This window comes from Pseudophryne corroboree, chromosome 6, assembly GCF_028390025.1.
Source record: "Pseudophryne corroboree isolate aPseCor3 chromosome 6, aPseCor3.hap2, whole genome shotgun sequence".
In the NCBI taxonomy this organism is placed as follows: Eukaryota; Metazoa; Chordata; class Amphibia; order Anura; family Myobatrachidae; genus Pseudophryne; species Pseudophryne corroboree.
Window position 1 is genome coordinate 826,826,931 of NC_086449.1, and position 13,504 is coordinate 826,840,434.

General features: G+C 50.6%; 1 protein-coding gene across 2 annotated transcripts in view; it reads right to left on the reverse strand.

The window, feature by feature from the left end:
- The window catches only part of BCL2L13 (BCL2 like 13), a 55,177-nt gene that overhangs the window by 28,091 nt on the left and 13,582 nt on the right, over positions 1-13,504 (reverse strand). Inside the window, exon 2 of one of the 2 annotated variants that reach the window (XM_063929313.1) lies at positions 7,550-7,696. In XM_063929313.1, the coding sequence (XP_063785383.1) occupies positions 7,550-7,670 (121 nt within the window). In that variant the 5' untranslated portion in view covers positions 7,671-7,696. Of the gene's footprint in view, positions 1-1,182; positions 1,268-7,549; positions 7,697-13,504 lie in introns of those variants that run through there. The other variant, XM_063929312.1, reaches the window with a different exon arrangement.

Sequence of the window (13,504 nt, forward strand, 5' to 3'; positions counted from 1 at the left end):
CTTGAACTTGAACCTTTTCAGGTATATGTTCAGGGATTTTAAATTCAATATGGGTCTGACCGAACCGTCTGGTTTCGGGACTACAACATGGTCGAATAATAATAACTCCCTCCTTTTTGAAGGAGGGGAACCTTGACCACCACCTGTTGAAGATACAATTTGTGAATTGCAGTTAACACTGTTTCCCTCTCGTGGGGGGAAGCCGGCAGGGCCGTCGGTGAGGTGGCATCTTCTCAAAGTCCAGCTTGTTTCCCTGAGACACAATATCTATTGCCCAGGGATCTAACAGGGAGTGAACACACTTGTGGCTGAACTTACGAAGGCGTGCCCCCACCAGGCCTAGCTCCGCCTGTGGAGCCCCAGCGACATGCGGTGGATTTTTGTAGAGGCCGGGGAGGACTTCTGTTCCTGGGAACTAGCTGTGTTGTGCAGCTTCTGTCCTCTGCCCCCACCTCTGGCAAGAAAGGACGCACCTCGGACTTTCTTGTTTCTTTGTTCGAAAGGCTGCATTTGATAATGTCGTGCTTTCCTAGGCTGTGCAGGAATATAAGGCAAAATATCAGAATTACCAGCTATAGCTGTGGAGACCAGGTCCGAGAACCCTTCTCCACACAATCCTCAGCCCTCCATATGCCTCTTAAGTCGGCATCATCTGTCCATTGCATATTCTACAGGACATGTCAAGCAGAAATCGACAGCTTTGACTCTAGGACCCAGTATACTCATGTCTCTTTGGGCATGTGTGTGTGTATATGTATGTATATATATATATATATATATATATATATATATATATATATATATATATATATCTATCTATCTCTCTTAAGACGGCATCTTAAAAAAAATATATATATATATTATATATATATATTATATAATATATATATATATATATATATATATATATATATATATATATATATATATATATATATATATATATATATATATATAAAACAGACGTATAACCGGCACTCACACTTCGTAAGTCATCTTGCCGCGGTGCACATTGGTAAGCAGTACAATATCATCCAGAAATACGGCACTCTGCGGACTGATTCATCCAAATAAATGATTCAAGAAGTCTTGCTTAGTAGCAACGTTTCGGCTTTTTTATTAGCCTTTTTCAAGCAGCATCATAGTTAAACAGTGATTATATTCTCTCTTAAATACCCTTACCTTTCCCCGATGTCCCGGGCTCCAAACCGCGTCTGTGCACGTCACTGCCGGTTTCCTGGTGCAGCCTCATTCTCCCTCCGTGTGTGAAGCGCTGACCGTTTCCATGGTAACCAATGACAACGGCACACGATCTCCGCCCTCCAGGTCTCCACACGGCGCCCACACACACAGATGTAACGAGTCCCACAGGTCCACCAATGCAGCGATTTGTCACCATACGGGTCATATAGAATCCGGGCATCTGTGTAGGAAAAAACACACCCATAGAAAAAGTGATTAACAATACATTTAAAACCATACTAACAACATGTAAATAAAAACACATGAATTCATCTATAGTTATACACCAAATTGCATATTCTGCATCATATCGGTCACATTATTTGGCATTCTGAGGCACTGGTATACTATAGTAGCTAGATAGATCATATCTCAGTAAACTTGACGGTAACCTTTATATAAATATATTTAAATTCAATTGATCATTCAAACCTCTAGGTTTAACCGTATCGAGTAAAAAGATCCATCTGGCTTCACATTGCAGGAGCCTTTTTTGTCTATCTCCTTGTCTGCCATCATCAGGAATATGATCTATCACCATATGTCGAAAATTCGCCATATTATGTCTTGCCTCCCTAAAGTGTCTTGCTATTGGTTGGTCAGAGCCCTTACCACTTAGGGAGGCTCTAATGGCCGATCTATGTAGGGCCATCCGCTCTCTGCAGGTGCGGATGGTTTTGCCCACATAGCAGAGTCCACAAGGACACTTAATAAGGTAAACAATATATGAACTCATACATGTGAGAGGGTGTCTAATCTCATATCTGCGGCCAGTGTGAGGATGAAAGAAATATTTACCCGCTATCATATGGCTACAGGTGGTGCAACCGGTGCATTTATGACACCCATTCATGCGTCCGGTAACACCATCCTTGATGCGCATTTGTTTTGTGATGTCAGTATGTACAGTCCAATCACGGATATTCTTACCCCTTTGATAACAGTGTCTAATCTTAGTATGTTTAAGATCTTTAATCTCATCTTGTACTATAGGCCAAAGATTTGCACTACTCTCTCTGATTGTTTTATGAGCTACTGTGTACCTGTGTGCCCAATTAAGGGTTTTCTTGGACCCGTCCACCGTGCCTTTAAGAAATGTACTGTCTCGTGATCTAACCGAGATCTTGTTTCTGGCCGATCCTATGATGGCATCCTTATATCCTCGTGATCTAAATTTTTTAGACATATTGTTCAGATTCCCTTCCACAAGATTTTCATCACTGGTGATTCTCTTTACCCGTAAAAATTGGGAAAATGGCAAACTATTAATGGTAGCTTGCGGGTGAAAACTGTCAGCTCTCAATAAAGTGTATTTAGATCACGAGGATATAAGGATGCCATCATAGGATCGGCCAGAAACAAGATCTCGGTTAGATCACGAGACAGTACATTTCTTAAAGGCACGGTGGACGGGTCCAAGAAAACCCTTAATTGGGCACACAGGTACACAGTAGCTCATAAAACAATCAGAGAGAGTAGTGCAAATCTTTGGCCTATAGTACAAGATGAGATTAAAGATCTTAAACATACTAAGATTAGACACTGTTATAAAAGGGGTAAGAATATCCGTGATTGGACTGTACATACTGACATCACAAAACAAATGCGCATCAAGGATGGTGTTACCGGACGCATGAATGGGTGTCATAAATGCACCGGTTGCACCACCTGTAGCCATATGATAGCGGGTAAATATTTCTTTCATCCTCACACTGGCCGCAGATATGAGATTAGACACCCTCTCACATGTACAGTATGAGTTCATATATTGTTTACCTTATTAAGTGTCCTTGTGGACTCTGCTATGTGGGCAAAACCATCCGCACCTGCAGAGAGCGGATGGCCCTACATAGATCGGCCATTAGAGCCTCCCTAAGTGGTAAGGGCTCTGACCAACCAATAGCAAGACACTTTAGGGAGGCAAGACATAATATGGCGAATTTTCGACATACTGTATGGTGATAGATCATATTCCTGATGATGGCAGACAAGGAGATAGACAAAAAAGGCTCCTGCAATGTGAAGCCAGATGGATCTTTTTACTCGATACGGTTAAACCTAGAGGTTTGAATGATCAATTGAATTTAAATATATTTATATAAAGGTTACCGTCAAGTTTACTGAGATATGATCTATCTAGCTACTATAGTATACCAGTGCCTCAGAATGCCAAATAATGTGACCGATATGATGCAGAATATGCAATTTGGTGTATAACTATAGATGAATTCATGTGTTTTTATTTACATGTTGTTAGTATGGTTTTAAATGTATTGTTAATCACTTTTTCTATGGGTGTGTTTTTTCCTACACAGATGCCCGGATTCTATATGACCCGTATGGTGACAAATCGCTGCATTGGTGGACCTGTGGGACTCGTTACATCTGTGTGTGTGGGCGCCGTGTGGAGACCTGGAGGGCGGAGATCGTGTGCCGTTGTCATTGGTTACCATGGAAACGGTCAGCGCTTCACACACGGAGGGAGAATGAGGCTGCATCAGGAAACCGGCAGTGACGTGCACAGACGCGGTTTGGAGCCCGGGACATCGGGGAAAGGTAAGGGTATTTAAGAGAGAATATAATCACTGTTTAACTATGATGCTGCTTGAAAAAGGCTAATAAAAAAGCCGAAACGTTGCTACTAAGCAAGACTTCTTGAATCATTTATTTGGATGAATCAGTCCGCAGAGTGCCGTATTTCTGGATGATATATATATATATATATATATATATATATATATATATATATATATATATATACACACACACACACACACACACATGCCCCAAAAAAAAAAAAAATATATATATATATATATATATATATATATATATATATATATATATATATATATATGTATACACACACACACACACACACACATACATACTAGGGTCTCAATCTCTGCTGATAAGGTACCTGTCCACGCTGCCACAGCGCTATAAACCCATGCCGACACAATCGCCGGTCTGAGTAGTGTACCAGAATGTGCACGCTATCTGCAGGACCCCTGAGGATAGCTGTAACGTCAGGGCTACCTTTTGGGCAAACGTGACACCCTAGGGGAAGATTCCCATCATATCCTGGCCCTAGTGGGGAAAGGATACTCACTGAGAATTCTTTGTGGGAAGCTGCAGTCTCTTGTCTGGAGATTCCCGCTCTTTTTCATCATGAGAGGAGGGAAATTTACCTCAGCTTTTTTCCCCTTAAACATGTGTACCCTTGTGTCAGGGACAGATGAATCATCGGTGATATGCAAATCATCTTTTATTACAATAATCATATATTGAATACTTTTCAGCCATTTTGGCTGTAACTTTGCATTATCGTAGTCGACACTGGAGTCAAACTCTGTCAATATCAGTGTCTATTATTTTGGTAGTGAGCATTGTGAGACTCTGAAGGTCTCTGCGACATAGGGACAGACATGGGTAGATTCCCTGTCTGTTCTCTAATCTTTTGTGCAATAATTTCACCTTAGCACTTAATTACACCTATCCAAACAGGTGTCGGCGTTGTCGACGGAGACACCTACTCACACATATTTGCTCCGTCTCCTCCTTAGGGGAGCCTTTTACCTCAGACATGTCGACACACACGTACCGACACACCACACACTCAGGGAATGCTCATCTGAAGACAATTCCCCCATAAGGCCCTTTGGGGAGACAGAGAGAGAATATGCCAGCACACACCACAGCGCTATTAACCCAGGAATAACACAGTAACTTAATGTTAACCCAGTAGCTGCTGTTTATATTGATTTCTGCGCCTAATTATGTGCCCCCCCTCTCTTTTTACCCTCTTCTACCGTGTAACTGCAAGGGAGAGACTGGGGAGCTTCCTCTCAGCTGTGCTGTGGAGAAAAAACATGGCGCTGGTGAGTGCTGAGAAAGAAGCCCCGCCCCCTCGACGGCAGGCTTCTGTCTCGCTTTCATGTACAATTTTGGCGGGGGGCTCATACATATATACAGTGCCCAACTGTATATTATGCAAACTTTTGCCAAAGAGGTCTCTAATTGCTGCCCAGGGCGCCCCCCCCCTGCGCCCTGCATCCTTACAGTGACCGGAGTATGTGGGTGTAGTGTGGGAGCAATGGCGCACAGCTGCAGTGCTGTGCGCTACCTCAGTGAAAACTGGAGTCTTCTGCTGCCGATTTCGAAGTCTTCTTGCTTCTTTCACCCGGCTTCTGTCTTCCGGCTCTGCGAGGGGGACGGCGGTGCGGCTCCGGGATCGGACGACAAAGGGTGAGATCCTGTGTACGATCCCTCTGGAGCTAATGGTGTCCAGTAGCCTAAGAAACAGGACCTATCTTCAGAGAGTAGGGCTGCTTCTCTCCCCTCAGTCCCACGATGCAGGGAGTCTGTTGCCAGCAGAGCTCCCTGACAATAAAAAACCTAACAAAATACTTTCTAACAGCAAGCTCAGGAGAGCTCACTGAAAAGCACCCAGCTCGTCCGGGCACAGATTCAAACTGGAGGAGGGACATAGAGGGAGGAGCCAGAGCACACCAGAATCTAAATTCTTTCTTAAAGTGCCCATGTCTCCTGCGGAGCCCGTCCATTCCCCATGGTCCTTACGGAGTCCCCAGCATCCACTAGGACGTTAGAGAAATTACGGTTACAGTAATCGCCCAAAAATAAATGCGGCATGAATGAGAAAAATATAATTATTATTCTCACCCTATATAATGTACTTAAACATTAAGTTATTTCAATATTCTACCAAAAATAAACACTATCTGCTCTAAAAATAAAAATCTCAAAATGCAATTGGGCAGGAAGGAAATGATCTCCGGGGCAAACAGACCACCTGGAATAACGGTGACACAGGTGATGTATGAATAGGTGTAACCCCCACACGCCGACTGCGCCCGGGATTCTCCACGGATGAGTAAGAATTGATAATACAGCTTATTTCTGCAGGTAGCTGGAGTCACATTTTCGGATGCCTCAGAGCCACCGATCTGTGAGAACAGGGGAGAGGACGCTGTGTCGGCAGCCTGGTAGGAAGATCACCATTCAGCCGTGAGATCCTGATTTCACCTGACAGCCTGTCAGACAGAATCAGAAGCCAAGCGGAAAACACAAGAAAAGCAGAAGCCGCTGCCGCGCTCGGCACAAAGGGGCTGATTAGTCACAGGCCGGGAGAGAAGGGAAGAATACACTGGTCGCTGACAGCACGGGATGTATGTCTGGGGTGGGCTGCAGGAGACAGTCAGGACTCACAGGCCGCCTGGGACCACCACTGTGACTGCAGATCACTCTGCACCTGGACCAAACATGGTGCCCTGCAGGCGGGCAGATGTAACATGTGCAGAGAGTTAGGAGTGGGAGGGGCGTATCCTAGCTCAGAGCTACATTGCAGTGTGAGAATAAAGCTGCCCAGCATATGTGGGCTACATGCAGAAGCAGCCAGTAACTGAGTACCTGGGTAACACCATGCTGCACTGCAGGGGGCAGTTGTAACATGTGCAGAGAGTTAGGTGTGGGAGGGGGCATTGCAGTGTGAGAATAAAGCTGCCCAGCATGTGTGGGCTACATGCAGAAGCAGCCAGTAACTGAGTACCTGGGTAACACCATGCTGCACTGCAGGGGGCAGATGTAACATGTGCAGAGAGTTAGGTGTGGGAGGGGGCATTGCAGTGTGAGAATAAAGCTGCCCAGCATGTGTGGGCTACATGAAGATGCAGCCAGTAACTGAGCACCTGGGTAATACCATGCTGCACTGCAGGGGAGACAGATGTAACATGTGCAGAGAGCTGGGTGTGGGAGGGGCATGTCCTAGCCCAGAGCTACATTGCAGTGTGAGAATAAAGCTGCCCAGCATGTGTGGGCTACATGCAGAAGCAGCCAGTAACTGAACTCCTGGGTAACTCCATGCTGCGCTGTAGGGTGGCAGATGTAACATGTGCAGAGAGTTAGGTATGGGAGGAGCGTGTCCTAGCTCAGATCTACATTGCAGTGTGAGAATAAAGCTGCCCAATACGTGTGGGTTACATGCAGAAGCAGCCAGTAACTGAGCACCTGGGTAACACCATGCTGCACTGCAGGCGGGCAGATGTAACATGTGCAGAGAGTTAGGTGTGAGAGGGGCGTGTCATAGCTCAGAGCTACATTGCAGTGTGAGAATAAAGCTGCCCAGCATGTGTGGGCTACATGAAGAAACAGCCAGTAACTGAGCACCTGGGTAACACCACGCTGCACTGCAGGGGGGCATATGTAACATGTGCAGAGAGTTAGGTGTGGGATACATACAGAAGCAGCCAGTAACTGAGCACCTGGGTAACACCATGCTGTAGCTCACCTGGCTCTGTGGTGGAGCGGTCTCCCCCGGTACTCTCCTGCGGCAGGTACCCCAAGAAGCTGAGCACGACATACTTTGTTTCATAGTGGAACCCAACAGGCACTGTGGATGCTGACGCCATGAGCTTCTGAGGGGAGAACAGAGGTCCTGGAGGGAAAAACATACACATAGTTAGCTTCCATCATACGACATCTCTGTAGAACACACACGGATGTCACATGGCACCTCTCTGTATAACACACATATGGACGTCACATGACACCTCTCTGTATAACACACGCACGTCACGACACCTGTCTGTATAACACACATATGGACGTCACGTGACACCTCTCTGTATAACACACGAACGTCACGACACCTGTCTGTATAACACACATATGGACGTCACGTGACACCTCTCTGTATAACACACGAACGTCACGACACCTGTCTGTATAACACACATATGGACGTCACATGACACCTCTCTGTATAACACACACGGATGTCACACGGCACCTCTCTGTATAACACACATATGGACGTCACACGGCACCTCTCTGTATAACACACGGACGTCACGACACCTGTCTGTATAACACACATATGGACGTCACATGACACCTCTCTGTATAACACACAGACGTCACATGACACCTCTCTGTATAACACACATATGGACGTCACATGACACCTCTCTGTATAAGAGAGATGAGGAATCACATGTGCAATGCTGTAAGTGGCGTCACATCTGCATAATGCAACGTGTTCTTCCCAACATGGAACGTATATAATTACCACCAACATTAACAAGTGTTATAAAACACGGGTGGTCTTCAGTATGCCGACTGACGGGATCCCGGCGCACAGTATACCGGCGCCGGAACCAGACAGCCGGCATACCGACACTTATTCTCCTTCGTGGGGGTCCACGACCCCCCTGGAGGGAGAATAAAATAGCGTGTAGCGCGCCACCGTGCCCGTAGCGTGGCGAGCGCAGCGAGCCCGCAAGGGGCTCATTTGCGCTCGCCACACTGTCGGTAAGCCGGCGGTCGGGCTCCCAGCGCCGGTATGCTGGTCGCCGGGAGCCCGACCGCCGGCATATGGTAGTGAACCCATAAAACACATCCCAGCGAGATGAGACCAGGGAGTAAATTTACTAAGATGGGAGTTCTATTTAAGATGGGATGTTGCCAATAGCAACGAATCCGATACTACTACTCATTTACCTAACACCTTCTAGAAGATAGTACCTGGATTCTGATTGGTTGCTAGGGGCAACATCCCATCTTAAATGTAACTCCCATCTTAGTAAATTTACCCCCAGGTCTATGTAACCAATGCTTAATGATTTTATTGTAATCAATGTTTGACCTGAATCTGCAGCAAAGTGTCTACATCCACAACCTCCTCTCCCAATAACCCAGGTAACTTATTCCGAGAGAGATTTATTCATTCCCTGTGTCCTAAGAACAAGTGGATGGGAGCACATGACACCAGCCCAGGCACACCCCTGTCAATGGGAGATCTCAGACGTCGCGTCCCCCTTCCTCTCCGCCAGCAACCCCACCAAGGACACGACCTTCATTCACTGCTGCAGCTCAGGCTGGGAAGTAATTACAGCCTGGAATATTTATAGACACACCAAACCCCCTGCACACCTTGTCTGCAGGTGAGGCAGCGCTGTGCACAGACACAAGACCAAACCCCCCCACACCTTACCCCCCGCACACCTTGTCTGCAGGTGAGGCAGCGCTGTGCACAGACACAAGACCAAACCCCCCCACACCTTACCCCCCGCACACCTTGTCTGCAGGTGAGGCAGCTCTGTGCACAGACACAAGACCAATCCCCCCCACACCTTGTCTGCAGGTGAGGCAGCTCTGTGCACAGACACAAGACCAATCCCCCCCACACCTTGTCTGCAGGTGAGACAGCTCCGTACACAGACACAAGCCCAAACCCCCAGCACACCTTGTCTGCAGGTGAGACAGCTCTGTGCACAGACACAAGCCCAAACCCCCAGCACACCTTGTCTGCAGGTGAGGCAGCTCTGTGCACAGACACAAGACCAATCCCCCCCACACCTTGTCTGCAGGTGAGGCAGCTCTGTGCACAGACACAAGACCAATCCCCCCCACACCTTGTCTGCAGGTGAGGCAGCTCCGTGCACAGACACAAGACCAAACCCCCTGCACACCTTGTCTGCAGGTGAGACAGCTCTGTGCACAGACACAAGCCCAAACCCCCAGCACACCTTGTCTGCAGGTGAGACAGCTCTGTGCACAGACACAAGCCCAAACCCCCCCCCCACACCTTGTCTGCAGGTGAGGCAGCTCCGTGCACAGACACAAGCCCGATCCCCCCCACACCTTGTCTGCAGGTGAGGCAGCTCTGTGCACAGACACAAGATCAATCCCCCCCACACCTTGTCTGCAGGTGAGGAGCTCCGTGCACAGACACAAGCCCAATCCCCCCCACACCTTGTCTGCAGGTGAGGCAGCTCTGTGCACAGACACAAGATCAATCCCCCCCACACCTTGTCTGCAGGTGAGGCAGCTCCGTGCACAGACACAAGACCAAACCCCCAGCACACCTTGTCTGCAGGTGAGGCAGCTCTGTGCACAGACACAAGCCCAATCCCCCCACTCCTTGTCTGCAGGTGAGGCAGCTCTGTGCACAGACACAAGCCCAAACCCCCCCCCACACCTTGTCTGCAGGTGAGGCAGCTCTGTGCACAGCCACAAGCCCAAACACCCAGAATACCTTGGTAGTTTGGGCTTGTGTCTGTGCACAGAGCTGCCTCACCTGCAGACAAGGTGTGGGGGGGGTTTGGGCTTGTGGCTGTGCACAGAGCTGCCTCACCTGCAGACAAGGTGTGGGGGGGATCGGGCTTGTGTCTGTGCACAGAGCTGCCTCACCTGCAGACAAGGTGTGCTGGGGGTTTGGGCTTGTGTCTGTGCACAGAGCTGCCTCACCTGCAGACAAGGTGTGGGGGGGGTTTGGGCTTGTGGCTGTGCACAGAGCTGCCTCACCTGCAGACAAGGTGTGGGGGGGATCGGGCTTGTGTCTGTGCACAGAGCTGCCTCACCTGCAGACAAGGTGTGCTGGGGGTTTGGGCTTGTGTCTGTGCACAGAGCTGCCTCACCTGCAGACAAGGTGTGGGGGGGGTTTGGGCTTGTGTCTGTGCACAGAGCTGCCTCACCTGCAGACAAGGTGTGGGGGGGGTTTGGGCTTGTGTCTGTGCACAGAGCTGCCTCACCTGCAGACAAGGTGTGCGGGGGGATTGGGCTTGTGGCTGTGCACAGAGCTGCCTCACCTGCAGACAAGGTGTGGGGGGGGGTTTGGGCTTGTGTCTGTGCACAGAGCTGCCTCACCTGCAGACAAGGAGTGGGGGGATTGGGCTTGTGTCTGTGCACAGAGCTGCCTCACCTGCAGACAAGGTGTGGGGGGGATCGGGCTTGTGTCTGTGCACAGAGCTGCCTCACCTGCAGACAAGGTGTGCGGGGGGGATTGGGCTTGTGTCTGTGCACAGAGCTGCCTCACCTGCAGACAAGGTGTGGGGGGGATTGGGCTTGTGTCTGTGCACAGAGCTGCCTCACCTGCAGACAAGGTGTGGGGGGGGTTTGGGCTTGTGTCTGTGCACAGAGCTGCCTCACCTGCAGACAAGGTGTGGGGGGGGTTTGGGCTTGTGTCTGTGCACAGAGCTGTCTCACCTGCAGACAAGGTGTGGGGGGGATTGGGCTTGTGTCTGTGCATAGAGCTGTCTCACCTGCAGACAAGGTGTGGGGGGGTTTGGGCTTGTGTCTGTGCACAGAGCTGTCTCACCTGCAGACAAGGTGTGGGGGGGGTTTGGGCTTGTGTCTGTGCACAGAGCTGCCTCACCTGCAGACAAGGTGTGGGGGGGGTTTGGGCTTGTGTCTGTGCACAGAGCTGCCTCACCTGCAGACAAGGTGTGCGGGGGGATTGGGCTTGTGGCTGTGCACAGAGCTGCCTCACCTGCAGACAAGGTGTGGGGGGGGGTTTGGGCTTGTGTCTGTGCACAGAGCTGCCTCACCTGCAGACAAGGAGTGGGGGGATTGGGCTTGTGTCTGTGCACAGAGCTGCCTCACCTGCAGACAAGGTGTGGGGGGGATCGGGCTTGTGTCTGTGCACAGAGCTGCCTCACCTGCAGACAAGGTGTGCGGGGGGGATTGGGCTTGTGTCTGTGCACAGAGCTGCCTCACCTGCAGACAAGGTGTGTGGGGGATTGGGCTTGTGTCTGTGCACAGAGCTGCCTCACCTGCAGACAAGGTGTGTGGGGGATTGGGCTTGTGTCTGTGCACAGAGCTGCCTCACCTGCAGACAAGGTGTGGGGGGGATCGGTCTTGTGTCTGTGCACAGAGCTGCCTCACCTGCAGACAAGGTGTGGGGGGGATCGGGCTTGTGTCTGTGCACAGAGCTGCCTCACCTGCAGACAAGGTGTGCGGGGGGGATTGGGCTTGTGTCTGTGCACAGAGCTGCCTCACCTGCAGACAAGGTGTGGGGGGGATTGGTCTTGTGTCTGTGCACAGAGCTGCCTCACCTGCAGACAAGGTGTGCTGGGGGATTGGTCTTGTGTCTGTGCACGGAGCTGCCTCACCTGCAGACAAGGTGTGGGGGGGGTTTGGGCTTGTGGCTGTGCACAGAGCTGCCTCACCTGCAGACAAGGTGTGGGGGGGTTTGGGCTTGTGTCTGTGCACAGTGCAGTCTCACCTGCAGACAAGGTGTGGGGGGGGTTTGGGCTTGTGTCTGTGCACAGAGCTGCCTCACCTGCAGACAAGGTGTGGGGGGGGTTTGGGCTTGTGGCTGTGCACAGAGCTGCCTCACCTGCAGACAAGGTGTGGGGGGGTTTGGGCTTGTGTCTGTGCACAGTGCAGTCTCACCTGCAGACAAGGTGTGGGGGGGATTGGGCTTGTGTCTGTGCACAGAGCTGCCTCACCTGCAGACAAGGTGTGGGGGGGTTTGGGCTTGTGTCTGTGCACAGAGCTGCCTCACCTGCAGACAAGGTGTGGGGGGGTTTGGGCTTGTGTCTGTGCACAGAGCTGCCTCACCTGCAGACAAGGTGTGGGGGGGGTTTGGGCTTGTGTCTGTGCACAGAGCTGTCTCACCTGCAGACAAGGTGTGGGGGGGATTGGGCTTGTGTCTGTGCATAGAGCTGTCTCACCTGCAGACAAGGTGTGGGGGGGTTTGGGCTTGTGTCTGTGCACAGAGCTGTCTCACCTGCAGACAAGGTGTGGGGGGGGTTTGGGCTTGTGTCTGTGCACAGAGCTGCCTCACCTGCAGACAAGGTGTGGGGGGGGTTTGGGCTTGTGTCTGTGCACAGAGCTGCCTCACCTGCAGACAAGGTGTGCGGGGGGATTGGGCTTGTGGCTGTGCACAGAGCTGCCTCACCTGCAGACAAGGTGTGGGGGGGGGTTTGGGCTTGTGTCTGTGCACAGAGCTGCCTCACCTGCAGACAAGGAGTGGGGGGATTGGGCTTGTGTCTGTGCACAGAGCTGCCTCACCTGCAGACAAGGTGTGGGGGGGATCGGGCTTGTGTCTGTGCACAGAGCTGCCTCACCTGCAGACAAGGTGTGCGGGGGGGATTGGGCTTGTGTCTGTGCACAGAGCTGCCTCACCTGCAGACAAGGTGTGTGGGGGATTGGGCTTGTGTCTGTGCACAGAGCTGCCTCACCTGCAGACAAGGTGTGTGGGGGATTGGGCTTGTGTCTGTGCACAGAGCTGCCTCACCTGCAGACAAGGTGTGGGGGGGATTGGTCTTGTGTCTGTGCACAGAGCTGCCTCACCTGCAGACAAGGTGTGCTGGGGGATTGGTCTTGTGTCTGTGCACGGAGCTGCCTCACCTGCAGACAAGGTGTGCTGGGGGTTTGGGCTTGTGTCTGTGCACGGAGCTGCCTCACCTGCAGACAAGGTGTGCTGGGGGTTTGGGCTTGTGTCTGTGCACAGAGCTGC